Source organism: Corylus avellana, chromosome ca3 (assembly GCF_901000735.1).
Source record: "Corylus avellana chromosome ca3, CavTom2PMs-1.0".
Classification (NCBI taxonomy): Eukaryota; Viridiplantae; Streptophyta; class Magnoliopsida; order Fagales; family Betulaceae; genus Corylus; species Corylus avellana.
Window position 1 is genome coordinate 6,322,849 of NC_081543.1, and position 21,991 is coordinate 6,344,839.

A 21,991-nucleotide genomic window follows, 5' to 3' on the forward strand; every position below is an offset into this window, starting at 1 on the left:
ATATTTTTTAAATAATTTGATTTATTTTCCCATAATAAACCCCTAATCACATAAGGTTAGTGTAATTATTATTTTTGAATAAACAATGCTAAAAACCACACTCTTGTCTCACTACTATTTTTCTTTGTCATTGTCAATTAGTCTTAATTTTGTTTGTTTGTACTTTGTAAGTATTAGTCTTTAATTTTTTTTTTGTTTTTGTAATATTACAGATTATACTCTCATTTTACCAATCTTACTAGTTGATGTGTCCATGTTTGTCGGCCTTTAGATTAGTCATTGTTAACAAAAGTTTATTTTAAGGATTAATGGATACATGAATTTAAGAGCTGATTGAGATGATTACTTTAAACAAAAAGTAAAAATAAAAATATATATGGTTTGTAATATTACTCGCCCAGCTAACAGCATTAATTTTATCATCATAATTTTAAATTGATATATTTAATAATTTGTATATTATTTAATTTTTTTTAAAAGACATGTAAAAATCCCACCCTTGACAATAAATCAATGAGAAGTGCTACATATCTTCAATTTAAAATTTTTCTTTTAAAAGTTAATTTTTAAATGATGTGTCACATTTAAAAATTATTTTGAAAAGTATGTCACCAATTGACGATAAATGATGTGTCAAAATAATATTATTTTGAAAAGTATATCACAAACTCATGAGATGGTCAACTTTTGAGAAAAAAATTTGAAATGTATAACATTTGGTCCAACAAAAAGTGTTACACATCTCAAATTTTTTTTCCAAAATTTAATTACAAAATAATATGTTACCATGGCATTTATAAGCGGTTTGTAAACTAACATGTCCCATCGAATAAATCTAGTGTACAGAATCCGTAAGAGTCCGAGACACGTCAACTCAAGGGAATAGATTGTCCCCAAGAGGTAGCTCAATCGACTGGGACTACACTTAATGAAGTGAAGGTCACTAGTTCGAATCCTCCTCCCCCTTTTGTGCGGATATGTCAAAAAAAAAAAAAAAAAAAAACTCAAGAGAATGGCATTTTTGTCCTTATATATATATATATATATATATATATATATTTGGGTTCTTCTGGATGTGAGTCCTCAGAATAAGCAAACAAGAAGACTCACACACCATATATTCTCTCCCTCACAACCAATTAATACAAGCCTCTCCCCTTTGTAAAAACACTCTCCCTCTCTTTTGTCTTTGGTCCGGCGCTTTTGCTTGCCCCACAAGCAGACTTTTGGACTCCCCAAGACGAACAAGAAGAAGAAGGGACCAAACGACGAGGACATAAAGAAGAATATCAGCAGCCATGGAAAAGAAACCACCTCGGAGTCGCAGCAACTCGGTAAAACAAACCGTTAAAAGCCATGAAAATCCTTCATCTATCATTGTTTTTGTCTCTCTCTCTCTCTCTCTCGTCTTCATTTTTGTACTTGTCAATGGCACCCCCACTTTCATTGGGTGAGAAGTGGGCTTTGCATTTCTTCTTCTTCTCTCTTTTCAAGCATGTGTTGTATGTAGAGATTTTCTTTTTTCTTTTTCATTTTTTACTTTTATAATGTTATGGTTTTATATTTTGGAAAGCTTAATCTCTGTTTGGATAACCTGTTGTAGGTTTTGTTACGGAAGTTTCTCTTTCTTTAAAAAGCGCAGAAAAAAAGGAGAGTGATGTTATCTATCCATGTTCACAAGAAAACAAGAAAATTTGCTAAAATGCGTTTCTTTTACCTTTTTGAAACTAATTTATAAAAGTTTATACAGATTATTGCGTTTCTTTTGTTTGCCTTTAATTTCTAGCTTTGTTTGTTGTGGGAACTTTGCTATGACAGTTAGTAGAGGCGTTTATTACTGTTTACTTCTTCCATAAATATATATATATGTACGTTCTGCTTCAGTTCTTGTGTTGCGCATTGCTTTGTTGAAAAATTGCATTTTTATTAATCTCCTTTTGTCTTTTTTATTTTATTTTTTGGTATAAATATTTTTTCTGATTTTCTGCATGTTGAATCAAAGTCATCTTTTGTTCCTAGATACAATTATTTATTCAGTATTCAGAACTTGTCCTGGGATCTGGGGCACTAACTAACGTAAATTTGAAGCAGCCAGGCAATCTTTTGGGGCTTTTCATTACAAAGATGATCATAAGAACTTGGGAGGTTTAGGAGACGAAACTACTTCTGCTAATATTGATGAACTGACCGTATTACACTTTATTAAAAAAAAAGAGATGAGTAAGCGTTTGCCTTGGCAATCTACCTTTGTTTGAAATTAGTATAAAGAAAGCTAGTTTACAAACTTCACAGAAAACTCCAGCTTCATACTTGCAATGAAAGCTGGTCAAATAAACCCTTGCGCTTTAGTTTTTAGTTTCTTTTTCATCTAATGGTATTTCAAATTGTCTTGAGTTAGTGGATACTTATTGACTTCGGTATTTTACTTTATTTACAAGTGGAATCAATTATTTCAGAAAAAAAAAAAAAAAAAAATTGTAGTATTTTTTCCCCCCCCAAAAAAGCAGTTTTTAAGTAGCATGGATATTTATCAAAAAAGAAGAAGTCATGTTCATATTGGGCAAGACACATGTTATACTTGATTGGTAGGATCCTATGTGATACTCACTTAATTGAAGTATTTATCACAAATAACATGTAAGCATAAAGAAAGGAACTGTCACGCTCCATGTGATGGGTCCTTTCATGCACACAAATTTATTATTATAACATGTTATTTAGTGGGATTCAGTTCCAATGTAATGCCTCAGGAACAACATTTAAGAATAGTTTGTCATATAAGTTAAATACTTGAGTCTTCCTGGGATAGGATTTCTTCACTTGATAGGTTAAATATTACTCATGCACCTTGCTTTCCCTTACTCTCCACTCCTTTCCCATATTTAAGTTAACACTCTAAATATTAAATTAAATCAAATAATAAAAAATAAGGATTATTACAGGAAATATGTTTTAAATCACTATTTTTTAAACAAGTTTTGATTCGTCAATTTCTTCTTCATGAATTTAAATGTTTGCTATAAAACTTTGAATGGTTGAGTAATTCAACCTAGACAATTAAATAAAAATAACCTTTCCGTTGATGTGAGCTCTTAGGGAAGATCAGACTGTTATCCTTAGAGTAACGTTTATTGTATGAGGGAAAGATATACAATTTAGTCTATAAAATGCATTTTGATTAGTGTGTAATTTTTTTTTGTCTTCCCCTTTTTATTTCCAATACTTGCACAATCATTGTAAGCAGTTCCTAAAATGTATCAGTTATCTTCAACTATATAGAATCCAGTATAGGAGGAGGTATGCATTCAATGTACTTCGTCAAAATATACAAATGACTTAAATTTCTTGTCAAGCCCTATAGGGTTTGGATGATGGTCTATGTTCTTATGCCATTACCGTCTCTTTAGTTTTTGATTATGATGATTTAGAATCTAGTCTTGTTGGTATTTTGATATTTGTTGTGTTTGATAATGATCCATTTTCTTTTAGACTTATAGGTTTTAAAACAAAGGTGCTATATATTTGATATTGCCTTGTCGCATTATTCCCTTTGCATTTTAATCTTTGTTTGAGACCCTACATCATGTACCTTCTTCAGAGCACACAGTTTTGTGCCCCTTTTATATTCCATTCTTCAGTTTTACCATTCTAAGTTTTTATCTGACTAAGAGACTATGAGTTCCTGCACGCCATACTTCAATTACTTCAGAAACGGATAATATTACATTTCTTTCTTATTTATTTGTACTTCTCAAAGGTGCATTATAGTAATCTTTTACTTGGTTAGTCTATAACTCTGGTTTCATGTGTTATGTATACCATTTAGACCTACTTATTCTTGATGGTGTTTGGTTAAACTGAATTTCGCATACCGTTGTTGGGGTAATCACATGATTGGATGGAGAGGGAAAGAAGTATACAACTTAAATCCAACCCAACTTTGGGGTGCTTGTTGTTCAGTCCACTAATGTTTCCAACTATGACCTTAAAATTTTGGAAGGCCCCCCTCCCACCCAATTGAATATAACGGAAGTTACGCACCAATCATCTAGAATAAGAATCTAGTTTTCATTCGTGAAAACGTAAAATCTGGTTTGATTTAGGATCGTGAAAAACAATAAGAGTATTAGTGTCATGTTGATCTTCTTGTTTTGTAGCTATAACTGAGTTTTAGGTGAAGTTTTTAATTGGACTTACCATGTTGAGTACGGTCGTGATATGGTAGAATTTGTTTTCCTTTATTTGAGAAGTAGGAGCAAAATGTTAACATATATATATATTTTTTAATCAAGTAGAATATATTTGTTTGTTATCAAGATTGGTAGTTTTTCTTTTCAGTCTCCTAGAATTTTTTATTTGTCAAAAGTCCATAGTCTTTACCATTGAAAAACACTAGACGTTTGTTTGGCTGCTTTGAATTAGTTTCCCAGCTTTTCCAGCAACAATCAAGGAATATTTAACCCAAGGTAAGTGGAGAAACTTACCTTGCGCTTAGTATGATGACTTTGGATTTTAATAGGTATGTTGGTTGGAGGCATGGTGCTTACTAAGGAGTGGATGGATGGGTAAACTTCAGGACTAACTGTGGAAGAAATGGCTAGGATAAAGTATCTGGCCACTCTTTTTAGCTTTCTGTTATTATATGAAATTTGTGGTGAACTACAAATTCAGTCCTAGAAAGTGTAAATCTCATATGGATTTTGTTATTCTTCTATTTCGTAGTGTAATCTTGAACGCGAATATTATCTCTTTGATGTGGTATAGTAAGACCATGGACATAAACACTGTATTACCTATTGCAAATGCATATTCTATCCTTCATCTTCTTCATATAACCACAATCCTCAAGATTGATGTTTTTCTCCTAAAAGTGAAATTTTATTGGGGAACCTTAAGAACCATCTTTATAATCAAATGCCATTTCTACTTGGTGTTGACACATTTCTATTATGTTACCAGAATCTTCATGATCATGATCACCGATAACATGCACTTCCATCTTCCACTTTCGTATCAATCAACTGTTATGCTACCTTCACAAGATTGTAATTGCCACAAATCGCTGCCTTCACTGCCTTAGTCCTATGGAAACACCATTGTGCATTTTGCCTATTCCTTTTTATTATTCCTATTATTTTTATAGCAGCTCTAGAAACATCTTGTTAATTCTTACATAGAGCAAATTGTAGAAGCTGGTGACTTAAGTGGCCTTTGCTCATTTAAGTCCACCTTGTTTTTAGTTCTCTAGGCATTAAACTAAAGAACTCTACCTTGACACCCCTTGTGCTGTCCTCCTTGTATTCAGTATCTGTAGGAACATTGTATTCTTAATTCTTCCATGGAGAAAATTGCAGAAGCTAGTGACCTAAGTGGCCTTTGCTCATTGAAGTCCTCGTTTTTAGTTCTCAAGGCACTAAACTAAAGAACTATGCCTTGATTCCCAATATGCTGGGTCCAAACTGTGAGCATTTTTGTAGAAAATCACTATACAAGGACACCTGATATTGTGCAGATTCTTCCATAGCTGGACATGCTGTTTCTAAGTACATACATCGCAGTTTTTCCTTGCTATTTTACCGTCAAAATTATTAACTTGTTTTAAGTTATTTTTCATCATGTATCTTCTGTCTTCACTCTTCATTAAAGTTTCATTCTCAAATAATTTGAATTGAAATGTTCCTGCCTCTACAATTTGTATATGTTCATCTGATGATGTGTATTTTAGTTTGTCTGGGAGCATGAATACTAAGTTTATGTGGATCACCGAATTTTTGACAGCAGCACTGTCATTTGTGTTTACACACCAAGTGATGGACAGATTAAAGGAACTAAATAATTTGATTGTATTTAATTAAATTTCATTAAATTTGTCATTGATTAGTAACTTCTATTTGGAATTCATATTGATACTCTTCCACCCTGCAGAATGAGCTTTGTGACATATGTGGTGATGTTGGTTTTGATAAAGTCCTAGCTACTTGCATTATATGCAATACAGCTCGTGAACATACGTATGATAATACTCTTAGCTCCCTCCACCCCCTCTCATCTTCTCTCTCTCTCTCTCTCTCTCTCTAACACGTGTGCAATTTTCTGTCACTCTATTTTCCTCATTTGTTGGCTTAACAACGTCATATGATTATATTTCTCATTTTTGCCTTTTTTAGTTATTGCATGCGGGTCTATTCCAACGATAACACAAAAAATTGGACTTGTGAATCATGTCTGTCAAGCAATATAGTTTTGCCTGAAGCTTGTTTGAAGAAAGGTATGATGAGAACTATGACATTGGATTCCTCTGAAATAGGCTGCCGAGATGGTATGCATACAGCAGGTCCCAGTTCTGGGGGGCAGGCATATTCTAAAAGGCAAAAGCCTGCTGAAACTGGCAAAGTGAAGTTCATTACTGCTAAGGAAGCCATTAAGCTATCATCAGCAGCCACGAAAAGAGGAACTCCTTCACAGACTAATTTTGGTCGGAAACCTGGTCCATCATATTCAAAGGCATCCTCTCAAAAGACACCAGTTGGATCCAGAACCGCCACCCCAAAGTGCTCCACTTTAAGGGTGAAAGAAAATCCTAGTCTTGGACCGTCAGGACTTATGAAGCCTCCTAGGCATGGTGGTGCACCTTCAATGATTAATCAACGGGCACCTCAAGCATTAAAGAAATTTAAAGGTGATAATTTTTTTTTTTTTTTTTGAATATTCATGCTTTACATCAGTTATTGCAGGTTAATACTATATAACCATCCATAACTGAACTTCCATCAATGTCTGTCACAGATATTGATGGAAGTTCAGTTATGGATGGGTTCCTCTTCTTAGCCTGGAAATTAAAAAAAAGGTTTTGAAAGGGATGGGAAGAACAGTTGAGATTCACAAAACTTTGTGAGGCTGTAACAGATTTTACGCCCTTTTCTTTTCTTGATGACACATTTTATGCCCTTGTCTTGATTAAAGGTATGGAACTTTTTCATCTCACGGAATTAATTGCTTTTATGTGCTCTGCCTGCCTCAGATCCAAATTCTCCTGCTAAAGTAGTCGAAACTTCTAAAACTAATGTGGAGAGAGCTGCAAATAAAGCATCATGTGCACCTTCAATATCAAAAAAATGTTTGCCTATTGTCAATACAGGCAAGACAGCATCTTTGATATGTTACTATTTTTAGTTGTTTTTGCCTTTTAACTTAAAGATTGTAACTTTTGCATTATTGAATGAAATCTCCAATTTATCAAAAAGAAAATATTGAATGAATTGTCCAAAGTTTCAATGAAGACTATGAAGTGAGTAATGTTTAATGTCGTATATAATTGATTTTACCTTTTTTGTCATCAGCGTAGTAAAAATGTTGTAGGATGGCATGAGGGAAAAAGGAAATCTAGGGTCTAGGAAAATTATAGTTAGGGTTTGTCACAAGTTGGTATGGTGAAATTTGTTTGTCAAATTAGGGGTTTACGTATCTAGCTGCTTTTGCTGGAACCAAAGAATGTACAATGAAAAGTAAAGAATCACTGCTAGCATCAAACTTAGTAGGAATTACTCCTTCGAAAATAGCATTAAATCTCTAGGGTTTGCAGAAAACTTGAAACCAGCTGTAAAATTGTTTAATATGTTAGATTATAATTTATAGTCATTGCAATTTATATAGGGTTCCCAATGACCTAAGTGTAATAACCCTCAATTCTTAATTGTTACCTTTGAAAGAATGTAATTTGGACCATACATTATTACTTAAGATTAATAATAGAACCCTAAAGCCTTATTATTGGACCCACAAATAATTAAAAATGAAAAAGAAATATCAACATTGATGTGGGATATGCTCGCCACAGTGCTGTGAACAGTAAATCTCAGGAAGTGAACTTTAATTTGACTGCAACATAGTGACTGCAACATAGGAGCCACAACGTAATCTTTCCACCAAATTGAAGCTTGGGGTTGCTAAATCTGCTTCTTGTTTATTGTACAAAGTTTAAGTGGCTGCTTTCTATCAACAAAACAATTTTGACCACATTATTCAAACGTCAAGTGATTTTTTAGGTGGATCAATTGTATATAATGTGCATACTTGAGGCTCTCTCTTTTCTAAGCCAAGGCAAACCTAGAACCCATGGAAACCTTGCATGGGTTCAAGGTTTGCCTTAGCTTGGCAATGTATTGTTGCTTTTCTTAGTAAAAACAAAGCCTCAACTAAAATCACCTACATTTGAACTAAATACCTTACTTTTTAAATAAAATGTCAACTGAAAGATTTAAAATTATTTTTAAAACATAAATATATTATTATTTGTCATATCTATTGGTTCAGCTAGCAATCAAAATATTTTTCTTTCAAATATAATAATACTGTTAAAAATAAAGTCTTTATGGCATAATATCTTGAGCTGAAAGCAAATGGCAGTATATTACTTTTTGAGTTTAAATTAATTATGATATATACAATTTCGAGATATAAATAGTGAATTCCAATGAGTGATGTGCAATGGGCTTGTGTGAAGCAGATGATACAATCCTCTCTCTCTCTCTCTCTCTCTCTCTCTTTCTCTCTCTCTCTCTCTCTCTCAATAAAGAAGATAGCAGCATCGTTATGCAACAAACCTAGCTATGAACAAGTCCTCTTGGCACTATTACCATTAGGCTCTGAAACGGTGGTGGTACAAGCTGCTGTCAATTAGGATATACAAGTTTGACGGTTGTTGGTGCTATTAACTGTTTTTTCTTTTAAATCTTTTGGTACAATTTAATAATTTTATGATCTCTATGTTAGTAAAAATGGCTCTCGCAGCTGCCAGAAAGGAGGATGTTTGTGGGAAACCACTTATGAATGCCCTTATTGCTACCAAAGAAGTTGAAACTTCTAATACAAAGATGGAGAAGACTACAAACGAAGCATCACATACACCTTCACTATCAAGGCATTCTTCACCTATTGTCAGTAAAGGTAACGGAATTCCTATTGATGCGTATGAATTTACTAATATGAGTTGTTAGGATCTTTGCATATTAGTGTTTAGCTATATTTATAGCTGACCACAAATTTGTTTAATTGTGCTCTTTTGGAAAAATTGTTATGGCACTATGCTTGTGAGAGAAGAACTTTGTGGAGAGCGGAGTCGATTGTAAATATGGTAGTGGGTGGGGTGGATGGCTTCTAGTGAGAGAAATGGGTCGTGTGGGGTTGGTTGTGTTTTATGTGCAAGAAGAATGGGGAATCTGTAGATCACCTTCTGCTCCATTGTGAGACTACTTATGTGTTATGGAGTTCTATCTTCGGCCTTTATGGGTTAAAGTGGATTATGCCTAGGGGTGGTGGGTCTCTTCGCTTGTTGGAGAGGGTAGTGTTGCTCTTCTCAAAGGGTAGTAATGTGGAAGATGATCCTATTTTGCTTAATGTGGTGTATTTCAAGAGAAATAAATTATTGTAGTTTTGAGGATTGCAGGAGAACGGTGGTGAAACTAAAGTCCTTTTTCTTCAAAACCCTATACCACTGAAGAGCCTCCTTTGAGTGCTTAGTATTACTAGCTTTAATGATTTTCTGATCTTTTTCTTTTTCTATTTAGGTGTCTCTTGTATACTACCTGTGTACTTGAGTTGTGTCCTTTCTCTTTTTAATAAAATTCATTTACTTAAAAAAAAAAAAAAATAGAATGATGGGTGTGCACTTTTTTTTTTTGGCTGTATTAAAGCTGTCTTTCATCAATTAGAAAGCATTGCTTCGATTTGATTGGGATGTGTCTATTAGATGCAGTGTTTCTTATATAAGTGAACTCAAAACGTAATGCATCAGTTGAGAATATTATAATATTTATCTTTTGACATTTATATTGTAGTGATGCCCTAATGATCTTTATTTCAGAAAAATTGGCCCTTGTGGCTTTGGAGGAGGATGTTTCTGGAAAACAACCAATGGATTCCTTAATTGCTAAAGAACATGGAACGTCTACTATGAAGATAGAGGATGATATTAACAAAGCATCATGCACGTTTTCACCACTGATGCATACTTCACAAACTGTCAGTTCAGGCAAGATAATTGACACTGTTTGCTTCTCTCCTGTTTCATTTTTATTATATATCTAGAAGTTTTAACATACAAATTTAACAGTGAAAAGACAGACATTTAGTTACATTTCCCAACTAAAAATAATTAATTTAGGTCTTATCAAAGTTGATGATTTAATTCATAAATTGCTGACATTAAAATACATATATCCATGATATCTAGATATGGCATGATTCTATTTACAAAAAATAAAATATATTCTGTCACTTTCACGTCAAACGAGCTCAGCCATAATATTGAAATCGTGTTATAGTTGGGATATCAGCTTGGAAATATGACTATTTGGTAATCCGATTGCTTTACTAATTGCTGTTCCTGTGTTTCTATAGGTGGTAACTTCCAAGATGATGCTGAATGTAAGAACTCTGATGTTGAAGAAAGAGACTTGCTGAATATGCTACCTAAATTCAAGCTATACTGTGATAATCTACCAGCTCTACGTATTACTTGGAAGTTTGTAACCAATCTTTTCATGATTTTGTCTATAACCTTTATTTATGAAATTGGAAGTCATTCATTCTTTACAGGAAGGAATGCATGGAAGTAAAATAAATGATGTCTAGTAGATTGTCTCTTACGCAAAGGGCAGATTATGTCCCTAATTTAGGCTTGTTCATTGTTTCTTAACATGTGCATGGCAGATATTTATTCTTCTGTATTGTTGCATTTAAGTGAATTCTTCATACAGTGCAAAAGATGTTAAGTTCCTTTAGGTGTCTGCTCTATAGAGTTTCCATTGCTTTCCTGCTCTATAGAGTTTTCATTTATTTTTCTTTCTTCAGAGGAGGCTTTCTTTTTACTAGTACCCCTGGTAAATTTTACGGTGGGTTCCTGGCTCAACCTAAATGCACCATCAATCGCAAAGCTTATGAGATTTCACAAAGAATGCCTCTAGTCCTTCAGGTTAAGTTGCTTCCTCGGTGCCAACTCTGGGAGGAGCTGTTCCAGAACAATGGTCCTGATCTTAATGACGTAGCTTTATATTTTTTCCCTGATGATAATATTGAGAGGTTTGTTTTAGCATCTAATTTTTGAGTGACAATCTTTTTTTCTTCCTTTTTTTTTTTTTTTGAGTGACAATCTGTTAATTATACAGTTTTTTAACATGACTTCTGTTGACTTATAGATCCAAAGAGACCACTGCCTGCCTGTTTGAGCTGATGGAGGCCCACAATTCAATGATGAGTAGTTTTATTGGTGGTGCAGAGTTGCTGATATTTACATCAAAACAGATGCATGTTGACTCACAGAGTGAGCTTCTCATAAGCTTCTCATCATTTGGGTTTCCTGCAGTTTTCCCATAGATGAACATACTTAGCACAACACTTCAGGTTTTGTGATTTTGTTTTGGTAGAGATTATCGTGATTGATATTGAAAATACTTTGTTGTGGTCAATGATCCTAAACCACTTTTTATAATCAGAAAATAAGATATATATATATATATATTAAAAAAAAAAAGGAAGATTGTTGGTAAACTGTTAAAGGGCTCTTAGATTGAATCTTTGTCTTCATCTTGGTGGCACAGGGGAGGCCTAAAAATTCCTACATATTTTTAGATTTATTAACTTCACAAAATTGTGGAGTTATTTGATGGCGTAACTAGGTAACTAGGTATTAACATCTGAGCTTATTTGTTGGATTTCTATTCATTTATTTGACATAAAGTTGTGTACATGTCATGTGGACTGGAAACCTGCATCCTTATATCCGATATGGACTATTGGAAAGGAGAAAAGCCGTTACATTTTGGAGGTGCCATTGCCCAAATTAGGTGGAATTAGAATTAGGTCAATCTTTCTTAGGAGTGTCTTTTATTTGTTGTGTGCTCTTTTTGTTTAGTTTTCACTCTTTTAATCATTCTTAGATTAAGAATTTTCCTTATGGATGAATAATGTTATGTTTGTGCTTCCCCTGTATTTGGGGCTCTACCTTTTAAGATTTTTCTTATGAATTACTTTATTTGCATTGTTTAATATAATTATGTATTTAGGTCAAAATCATTTTACTGCAGCTAAATGGCACCATTTTATAATGACCTTATTTGTTATGAAAATAGCAGAGTACTTCTGTGGAGTATTTCGCCATGTAAAAGATAAAAGACTCTTCACAAAGTAGATGAGGAACAACACACTACTCAGAACTCCACCTTGCAATGCCTTCTTCATACACAAGAAATGTCTATAGTGTATAGCAACCTTCTTTCTCAATGGTACTCCTTGACCAAATACAATTGGTTCGCCAATGTACAGATTCAGAACTCACAGAAAATACGGTACAGATTGCTCACTCGCATCATACGGTACAGAATCATTTTATACAGCCCTTACATGAACACTTAAACAGTAATTCACAAATTGAGATGGCAATTTTAAGGTCCATTTGTCTGCTTTTTCAGCTCCAGCAAAATGCTGTTACTTGTGTAATCTAGGGTAGTCTCCTTGTGTGAAATATGTGATGCTTTTGTTGTGTTGAGTGTGTGCAATTGTTAAATGTTTGAGAAAAGTGTAACTTCTCTTTCCCATTTTCTTAAAACTTTATACATTTCAACATATCTATTGTATTGATATCCCAGAAACGGCAATCATAACATATCGTGCAAATATTCCACAACATATGAGTCCCACAAATCTAATGATAATTCACTCATCCACGGTATGAAAATGGGATGAATGTTTCTTCCCCCACCAACCCAGCCTCCAATCCTTGTCTATGACTAATTGGGGTTCCAATCCCTTATGTCCTTCACTCTATCACCAATACTTATTTAACTTTAATTCGAAGATAAATGAGAAATAGAGTTTATAGGAGTCTTTTTATAAATCAGGTCATTTTAGACACCAATCATCATCCTATGTGATGTGACAAAGCAATTGAACGCTGTAGGAACAGCTAATTTGGAAGCCCCTAATGACAATCAGCTTCTAATTACAACAATTAAAATTACAAGAGTACTCCAATATCAAGAGATTGGCATTGCAATTTTGGGCACCAAAATTGTATTTTGAAACAAAATAAAGAAAAGTATTTTGTTTAAGAGTGTGTTTTACATTTTCAAATAAAGGAGTCCGTTTTTTTTTTAATATATATATATATATATTATCCAAAATACTGAAGATATGATATAATAGTCCTAACAAATTATTTTATCAATCATCGTTAAAAATTAAAAAATAACAAAATAAATCAAAGGTTAATTTCAAGTTCTTAACGAATAAATCTAGTAGTACTAGTGTGAACCAATTTGAGGTTTTTATTTTATTGCTGTTACACCAACACGAAGTTTGGTTTGATGGAATACATTTGAAATTGCAAAGAAAGCCAAACAAAAAGAATATATGCGAAACAATTACATAAAATGATCAAACTATTAATTTGCACCAAATAATTAATTAATTAAATGATATTGATCGGGTTCTTAAGAACGATGATTTTCTTTGCCATCCCTAATAGCTCTGTTGGTGGTGCTATGGCCCCCGTCCAAAACAAGGTTGAGGCCACTTACGTACTTGGACTCATCTCTCGCTAAGAACATTGGCGCCTCTGCAACATCGTCCGTCCCAAACACCACCCCTTGCACTTTAGTTTTTAGTTTCTTTTTCATCTAATGGTATTTCAAATTGTCTTGAGTTAGTGGATACTTATTGACTTCGGCATTTTACTTTATTTACAAGTGGAATCAATTATTTCAAAAAAACAAAAAAAAAAAACAGTTTTTAAGTAGCATGGATATTTATCAAAAAAGAAGAAGTCATGTTCATATTGGGCAAGACACATGTTATACTTGATTGGTAGGATCCTATGTGACACTCACTTAATTGAAGTATTCATCACAAATAACATGTAAGCATAAAGAAGGGAACTGTCACGCCCCATGTGATGGGTCCTTTCATGCACACAATTTTTTATTATAATATGTTATTTAGTGGGATTCAGTTCCAATGTAATGCCTCAGGAACAACATTTTAAGAATAGTTTGTCATATAAGTTAAATACTTGAGTCTTCCTGGGATAGGATTTCTTCACTTGATAGGTTAAATATTACTCATGCACCTTACTTTCCCTTACTCTCCACTCCTTTCCCATATTTAAATTAACACTCTAAATATTAAATTAAATCAAATAATAAAAAATAAGGATTATTACAGGAAATATGTTTTAAATCACTATTTTTTAAACAAGTTTTGATTCGTCAATTTCTTTCTTCATGAATTTAAATGTTTGCTATAAAACTTTGAATGGTTGAGTACTTCAACCTAGATGATTAAATAAAAATAACCTTTCCGTTGATGTGAGCTCTTAGGGAAGATCAGGCTGTTATCCTTAGAGTAACGTTTATTATATGAGGGAAAGATATACAATTTAGTCTATAAAATGCATTTTGATTAGTGTGTAATTTTTTTTTGTCTTCCCCTTTTTATTTCCAATACTTGTGCGATCATAGTAAGCAGTTCCTAAAATGTATCAGTTATCTTCAACTATATAGAATCCAGTATAGGAGGAGGTATCCATTCAATGTACTTCGTCAAAATATACAAATGACTTAAATTTCTTGTCAAGCCCAATAGGCTTTGGATGATGGTCTATGTTCTTATGCCATTACCGTCTCTTTAGTTTTTGATTATGATGATTTAGATACCGTTGTTGGGATAATCACATGATTGGATGGAGAGGGAACGATCAACGAAGTATACAACTTAAATCTAACCCAACTTTGGGGTGCTTGTTGCTTAGTCCACCAATGTTTCCAATTATCACCTTAAAATTTTGGAAGGGAAGTTTTTAATTGAATATAAGGGAAGTTACGCACCAATCATCTAGAATAAGAATCTAGTTTTCATTCGTGAAAAAGTAAAATCTGGTCTGATTTAGGATCGCGAAAAACAATAAGAGTATTAGTGTCATGTTGATCTTCTTGTTTTGTAGCTATAACTGAGTTTTGGGTGAAGTTTTTAATTGGACTTACCATGTTGAGTACGGTTGTGATATGCTAGAATTAGTTTTCCTTTATTTGAGAAGTAGGAGCAAAATGTCAACATATATATATATATATTTTTTTAATCAAGTAGAATATATTTGTTTGTTATCAAGATTGGTAGTTTTTCTTTGGGAAAAATCCACTTTACCCTTCTGAAGTTTCAGGGGTTTTTCAATTTGAACCCCAAAGTTTAAAAAGTGGCAATGTACCCCCCCAATATTTCAAAAATTTTCAATTTAAACCTTTCGTTAACAATTTCCGTTAAATTGGACGAAAATCTCTAAAATTACATAATTACCCTCAGGCTTTTTTTAAAAAAATTTCCGTCCAATTTAACGGAAATTGTAATGGAAGGTTTAAATTGAAAATTTTTGAAACATTGGGGGGGGTACATTGCCACTTTTTAAACTTTTGGGTTCAAATTGAAAAACTCCTGAAACTTCAGGGGGGTAAAGTGGATTTTCCCATTTTTCTTTTCAGTCTCCTAGAATTTTTTATTTGTCAAAAGTCCATAGTCTTTACCATTGAAAAACACCTGGACGTTTATTTGGCTACTTTGAATTAGTTTCCCAGCTTTTCTAGCAACAATCAAGGAGTATTTAACCCCAGGTAAGTGGAGAAACTTACCCTGCGTTTAGTACGATGACTCTGGATTTTAATAGGTATGTTGATTGGAGGCATGGTGCTTACTAAGGAGTGGATGGATGGGTAAACTCCAGGACTAACTGTGGAAGAAATGGCTAGGATAAAGTCTCTGGCCACTCTTTTTAGCTTTCTGTTATTATAAGAAATTTGCTGTGAACTTCAAATTCAGTCCTAGAAAGTGTAAATCTCATATGGATGTTGTTATTCTTCTATTTCATAGTGTAATCTTGAACGCAAATATTATCTCTTTGATGTGGTATAGTAAGACCATGGACATAAACATTGTATTACCTATTGCAAATGCATATTCTATCCTTCATCTTCTTCATATAACCACAATCCTCAAGATTGATGTTTTTCTCCTAAAAGTGAAATTTTATTGGGGAACCTTAAGAACCATCTTAATAATCAAATGCCATTTCTACTTGGTGTCAACACATTTCTATTTTGTTACCAGAATCTTCATGATCATGATCACCAATAACATGCACTTCCATCTTCCACTTTCGTATCAATCAACTGTTATGCTACCTTCACAAGATTGTAATTGCCACAAATCGCTGCCTTCACTGCCTTAGTCCTATGGAAACACTGTTGTGCACTTTGCATTTTCTTTTTTATTATTCCTATTATTTTTATAGCATGTCTAGAAACATCTTGTTAATTCTTACATAGAGCAAATTGCAGAAGCTGGTGCCTTAAGTGGCCTTTGCTCATTTAAGTCCACCTTGTTTTTAGTTCTCAAGGCAATAAACTAAAGAACTCTGCCTTGACACCCCTTGTGCTGTCCTCCTTGTATTCAGCATCTGTAGGAACATGGTATTCTTAATTCTTCCATGGAGAAAATTGCAGAAGGTGGTGACCTAAGTGGCCTTTGCTCATTAAAGTCCTCCTCGTTTTTAGCTCTCAAGGCACTAAACTAAAGGACTATGCCTTGATTCCCACTATGCTGGGTCCAAACTGTGAGCATTTTTGTAGAAAAATCACTATACAAGGACACCTGATATTGTGCAGATTCTTCCATAGCAGGACACGCTGCTTCTAAGTACATACATCGCAGTTTTTCCTTGCTATTTTACTGTCAAAATTATGAACTTGTTTTAAGTTATTTTTCATCATGTATCTTCTGTCTTCACTCTTCATTAAAGTTTCATTCTCAAATAATTTGAATTGAAATGTTCCTGCCTCTGCAATTTGTATATGTTCATCCGATGATGTGTATTTTAATTTGTCTGGGAGCATGAATACTAAGTTTATGTGGATCACCGAATTTTTGACAGCAGCACTGTCATTTGTGTTTACACTAAGTGATGGACAGATTAAATGAACTAAATAATTTGATTGTATTTAATTAAATTTCATTAAATTTGTCATTGATTAGTAACTTTTATTTGGAATTCATATTGATACTCTTCCACCCTGCAGAATGAGCTTTGTGACATATGTGGTGATGTTGGTTTTGATAAAGTCCTAGCTACTTGCATTATATGCAATACAGCTCGTGAACATACGAATGATAATACTCTTAGCTCCCTCCACCCCCTCTCATATTCCATCTCTCTCTCTCTCTCTCTCTCTCTCTCTCTCGTCTGTCTATAACACGTGTGCAATTTTCTGTCACTATTTTCCTCATTTGTTAGCTTAACAACGTCATATGATTATATTTCTCATTTTTGCCTTTTTCAGTTATTGCATGCGGGTCTATTCCAACGATAACACAAAAAATTGAACTTGTGAATCATGTCTGTCAAGCAATATAGTTTTGCCTGAAGCTTGTTTTAAGAAATGTATGATGAGAACTATGACATTGGATTCCTCTGAAATAGGCTGCCGAGATGGTATGCATACAGTAGGTCCCAGTTCTGGGGGGTAGGCATATTCTAAAAGGCAAAAGCCTGCTGAAACTGGCAAAGTGAAGTTCATTACTGCTAAGGAAGCCATTAAGCTATCATCAGCAGCCACGAAAAGAGGAACTCCTTCACAGACTACTTTTGGTCGGAAACCTGGTCCATCATATTCAAAGGCATCCTCTCAAAGGACACCAGTTGGATCCAGAACCGCCACCCCAAAGTGCTCCACTTTAAGGGCGAAAGAAAATCCTAGTCTTGGACCGTCAGGACTTATGAAGCCTCTTAGGCATGGTGGTGTACCTTCAATGATTAATCAACGGGCACCTCAAACATTAAAGAAATTGAAAGGTGATAATTTTTTTTTTTTTTTTTTTCAAGTATTCAAGTTTTACATCAGTTATTGCAGGTTAATACTATATAACCATCCATAACTGAACTTTCATCAATGTATGTCTCACAACATTGATGGAAGTTCAGTTATGGATGGTTTCCTCTTCTTAGCCTGGAAATTAAAAAAAGGTTTTGAAAGGGATGGGAAGAACAGCTGAGATTCACAACACTTTGTGAGGCTGTAACAAATTTTACGCCCTTTTCTTTTCTCGATAACACATTTTATGCCCTTGTCTTGATTAAAGGTATGAAACTTTTTCATCTCACGGAAGTAATTGCTTTTATGTGCTCTGCCTGCCTCAAATCCAATTTCTCCTGCTAAAGTAGTCGAAACTTCGAAAACTAATGTGGAGAGAGCTGCAAATAAAGCATCATGTGCACCTTCAATATCAAAAAAATGTCCGCCTATTGTCAATACAGGCAAGACAGCATCTTTGATATATTACTATTTTCAGTTGTTTTTGCCTTTTAACTTAAAGATTGTAACTTTTGCATTATTGAATGAAATCTCCAATTTATCAAAAAAGAAAATATTGAATGAATTGTCCAAAGTTTCAGTGAAGAATATGAAGTGAGTAATGTTTAATGTCGTATATAATTGATTTTACCTTTTTTGTCATCAGGGCAGTAAAAATGTTGCAGGATGGCATGAGGGAAAAAGGAAATCTAGGGTCTCGGAAAATTATAGTTAGGGTTTGTAACAAGTTGGTAGTGGTGAAATTTGTTTGTCAAATTAGAGGTTTACGTATCTAGTTGCTTTTGCTGGAACCAATGAACGTACAATGAAAAGTAAAGAATCACTGCTAGCATCAAACTAGTAGGAATTACTCATTCGAAAATAGCATTAAATCTCTAGGGTTTGCAGAAAACTTGAAACCAGTTGTACAATTGTTTAATATGTTAGATTATAATTTATAGTCATTGCAATTTATATTGGGTTCCCAATGATCTAAGTGTAATAACCCTCAATTTTTAATTGTTACCTTTGAAAGAAAGTAATTTGGACCATACATTATTACTTAAGATTAATAATAGAACCCTAAAGCCTTATTATTGGACCCACAAATAATTAAAAATGAAAAAGAAATATCAACACTGATGTGGGATATGCTCGCCACAGTGCTATGAACATTTAATCTCAGGAAGTGAACTTTAATTTAACTGCAACATAGGAGCCACAACGTAATCTTTCCACCGAATTGAAGCTTGGGGTTGCTAAATCTGCTCTTTGTTTATTGTACAAAGTTTAAGTGGCTGCTTTCTATTAACAAAACAATTTTGACCACATTTTTATCGCTCTGACAGTTTTTGGGTAATCAAATTTCAGAGAATGTTGTAGTGTCCTTCTCTGCTTGCAAAAGGACGGGTGAACAAGAAACTGAAGATCTAAGGAGGAGCTTTGCATTAACAAGGACTTTAACTCCCTTTTTTCCTCGCGGTCAGCGATTAGAGAGGAGAGCTAACATTAAGTATGCTATTTCTAAGCAAAAGAAGCTAGATAGTGGAGCTTTTGAATGTCACTTTGAGTGAGTCATAATGTCAATTAATATGGTGTGGGAACGATGGTCTCAATGTTTTTCCCTGTTTTCTGAATAAAATTGTTTGACATGTGTAGGAAATTATGGGGAAGCTTTTCTGAAGATAAAAGGACCTCCTTTACGTACCTTGACTGCTTATGGTTTTACATGTATAGGAGCCAACCCTATAAAGCCAAGGTGCTAACATGGATTAAGAAGAAGCACATGTTTTCAAAGAAATATGTCTTGGTTCCTATTATTTGCTAGTAAGTTCTTTCCATTAACTTGGCCGCTAAGCATTATTTTTATTGCAAATGCATGGGATTTTATTTTGTTGTCTTGTTTCTTTGGCGTATAGATTGGATTGGATTTTATTGTTCGAAATACCATTTCTTTAGGGATCACTGGAGCCTCTTGATCTTCTGACACTTTGGTGAGAGCTTGCAATAAAAAACCAGAACACCATGCATGTTATTGCTGGATTCGCTCCAAATAGCAAATCCAAGGCGGGTTGAACCACATATAAGAAAGTATGCATCTAAACAAACCCAGACTCCTTGTTTCGGTATGGTAGTTTATTGATTTTTTGGTTTCTTTCAGGTTTGTGTTGGATATTTATAAAGCAGAGGGTAGGCCTGAGAATGAGGACTTTATCTATGGAATTCCTCTCCTGGTGCCTAAGGTGACCACAATATATGCTCTTGATTCATTTCCACTTTAGTGCTATTGTATTTTCACTTGTATTTGCATCCTGGGAAAAAGTGGATTTTTTTTTTTGTTCAGGTTCCTCAGCAGACAAGTAATGAGGAATGCGGCAGATTTGTTCTTTACTTTAGCAAATTGTTCGTGGAAGGCGCTCCGAAGGATTTTAGAGTTGAGGATTATCCTTACTTTGTAAGTTTCCGCTGGTTGTCATGTTTATTGTATGAAGCGCCTGAAGCAATAAACATGACAGCCAGCTGAAACTTACAAAGTAAGGATAATCCTCAACTCTAAAATCCTCTGGAGTGCCTTCCACGAACAATTTACTAAAGTAAAGAACAAAACTACCGCATTCCTGATTACCTGTCTGTTGAGGAACCTGAACAAAAAAAAAAAAAAAAAAAAAAAAAATCCATTTTTTCCCAAGATGCAAATACAAGTGAAAAATACAATAGCACTAAAGTGGAAATGAATCAAGAGCATATATTGTGGTCACCTTAGGCACCAGGAGAGGAATTCGATAAATAAAGTCCTCATTCTCAGGCCTACCCTCTGCTTTATAAATGTCCAACACAAACCTAAAAGAAACCAAAAAATCAATAAACTACCATACTGAAACAAGGAGTCTGGGTTTGTTTAGATGCATACTTTCTTATATCTGGTTCAACCCACCTTGGATTTGCCATTAGGAGCGAATCCAGCAATAACATGCATGGTGTTCTGGTTTTTGATTGCAAGCTCTCACCAAAGTGGCAGAAGATCAAGAGGCTCCAGTGATCCCTAAAGAAATGGTATTTCAAACAATAAAATCCAATCCAATCTATACGCCAAAGAAACAAGACAACAAAATAAAATCCCATGCATTTGCAATAAAAATAATGCTTAGCGGCCAAGTTAATGGAAAGAACTTACCAGCAAATAATAGGAACCAAAACATATTTCTTTGAAAAAATGTGCTTATTCTTAATCCATGTTAGCACTTTGGCTTTATAGGGTTGTCTCCTATACAAGTGAAACCATAAGCAGTCAAGGTACGTAAAGGAGGTCCTTTTATCTTCAGAAAAGCTTCCCCATAATTTCCTACACATGTCAAACAATTTTATTCAGAAAACAGGGAAAAACATTGAGACCATCGTTCCCACACCATATTAATTGAGATTATGACTCACTCAAAGTGGCATTCAAAAGCTCCAGTATCTAGCTTCTTTTGCTTAGAAATAGCATACTTAATGTTAGCTCTCCTTAGATCTTCAGCTTCTTGTTCACCCGTCCTTTTGCAAGTAGAGAAGGACGCTACAACATTCTCTGAAATTTGATTACCCAAAAACTGTCAGAGAGCGATAAAAATGTGGTCAAAATTGTTTTATTGATAGAAAGTGGCCACTTAAACTTTGTACAATAAACAAGGAGCAGATTTAGCAACCCCAAGCTTCAATTTGGTGGAAAGATTACGTTGTGGCTCCTATGTTGCAGTTAAATTAAAGTTCACTTCCTGACATTAACTGTTCACAGCACTGTGGCAAGCATATCCCACATCAGTGTTGATATTTCTTTTTCATTTTTAATTATTTGTGGGTCCAATAATAAGGCTTTAGGGTTCTATTATTAATCTTTAGTAATAATGTATGGTCCAAATTACTTTCTTTCAAAGGCAACAATTAAGAATTGAGGGTTATTAGACTTAGGTCATTGCGAACCCTATATAAATTGCAATGACTATAAATTATAATCTAACATATTAAACAATTGTACAATTGGTTTCAAGTTTTCTGTAAACCATGGAGATTTAATGCTATTTTCGAATGAGTAATTCCTACTAGTTTGATGCTAGCAGTGATTC

General features: G+C 34.0%; 2 protein-coding genes across 3 annotated transcripts; one reads left to right on the forward strand and one right to left on the reverse strand.

Annotated features, from left to right (window-relative positions):
* The first annotated feature begins 1,187 nt into the window (after nucleotides 1–1,187).
* LOC132176587 (uncharacterized) lies at nucleotides 1,188–12,645 on the forward strand. 2 transcript variants are annotated; one of them, XM_059588836.1, is made up of 10 exons: nucleotides 1,188–1,334; nucleotides 5,926–6,011; nucleotides 6,168–6,679; nucleotides 7,022–7,138; nucleotides 8,773–8,946; nucleotides 9,863–10,030; nucleotides 10,399–10,522; nucleotides 10,852–11,079; nucleotides 11,196–11,320; nucleotides 12,129–12,645. In XM_059588836.1, exons 1-10 carry the CDS (start codon nucleotides 1,299–1,301, stop codon nucleotides 12,185–12,187), a joined length of 1,629 nt encoding a protein of 542 aa, XP_059444819.1. In that variant the 5' UTR covers nucleotides 1,188–1,298; the 3' UTR covers nucleotides 12,188–12,645. The 2 variants fall into 2 exon arrangements, with proteins under 2 accessions (XP_059444819.1, XP_059444820.1); XM_059588837.1 differs by having other exon boundaries at nucleotides 12,132–12,645.
* A 4,748-nt stretch (nucleotides 12,646–17,393) lies between these two features.
* LOC132174005 (probable ubiquitin-like-specific protease 2A) lies at nucleotides 17,394–21,239 on the reverse strand. The gene is made up of 5 exons (XM_059585721.1): nucleotides 21,064–21,239; nucleotides 20,800–20,931; nucleotides 20,648–20,729; nucleotides 20,341–20,530; nucleotides 17,394–17,695 (listed from the first exon to the last, which is right to left on the reverse strand). Exons 1-5 carry the CDS (start codon nucleotides 21,237–21,239, stop codon nucleotides 17,394–17,396), a joined length of 882 nt encoding a protein of 293 aa, XP_059441704.1.
* Between the last annotated feature and the right edge of the window lie 752 nt (nucleotides 21,240–21,991).

What these genes read in the sequence shown, in the direction of transcription:
- LOC132176587 (XM_059588836.1), top strand. Translation starts at nt 1,299, where the DNA reads ATGGAAAAGAAACCACCTCGGAGTCGCAGCAACTCG. An exon ending in CTCGGAGTCGCAGCAACTCG is followed by an intron (nt 1,335 to 5,925) that starts GTAAAACAAACC and finishes TCCACCCTGCAG; the next exon opens with AATGAGCTTTGTGACATATG. An exon ending in AATACAGCTCGTGAACATAC is followed by an intron (nt 6,012 to 6,167) that starts GTATGATAATAC and finishes TGCCTTTTTTAG; the next exon opens with TTATTGCATGCGGGTCTATT.
- LOC132174005 (XM_059585721.1), bottom strand. Translation starts at nt 21,239, where the DNA reads ATGTGTAGGAAATTATGGGGAAGCTTTTCTGAAGATAAAAGGACCTCC. An exon ending in TTGGTTCCTATTATTTGCTG is followed by an intron (nt 20,932 to 21,063) that starts GTAAGTTCTTTC and finishes CCATTTCTTTAG; the next exon opens with GGATCACTGGAGCCTCTTGA. An exon ending in TTCCTCTCCTGGTGCCTAAG is followed by an intron (nt 20,531 to 20,647) that starts GTGACCACAATA and finishes TTTTTTGTTCAG; the next exon opens with GTTCCTCAACAGACAGGTAA.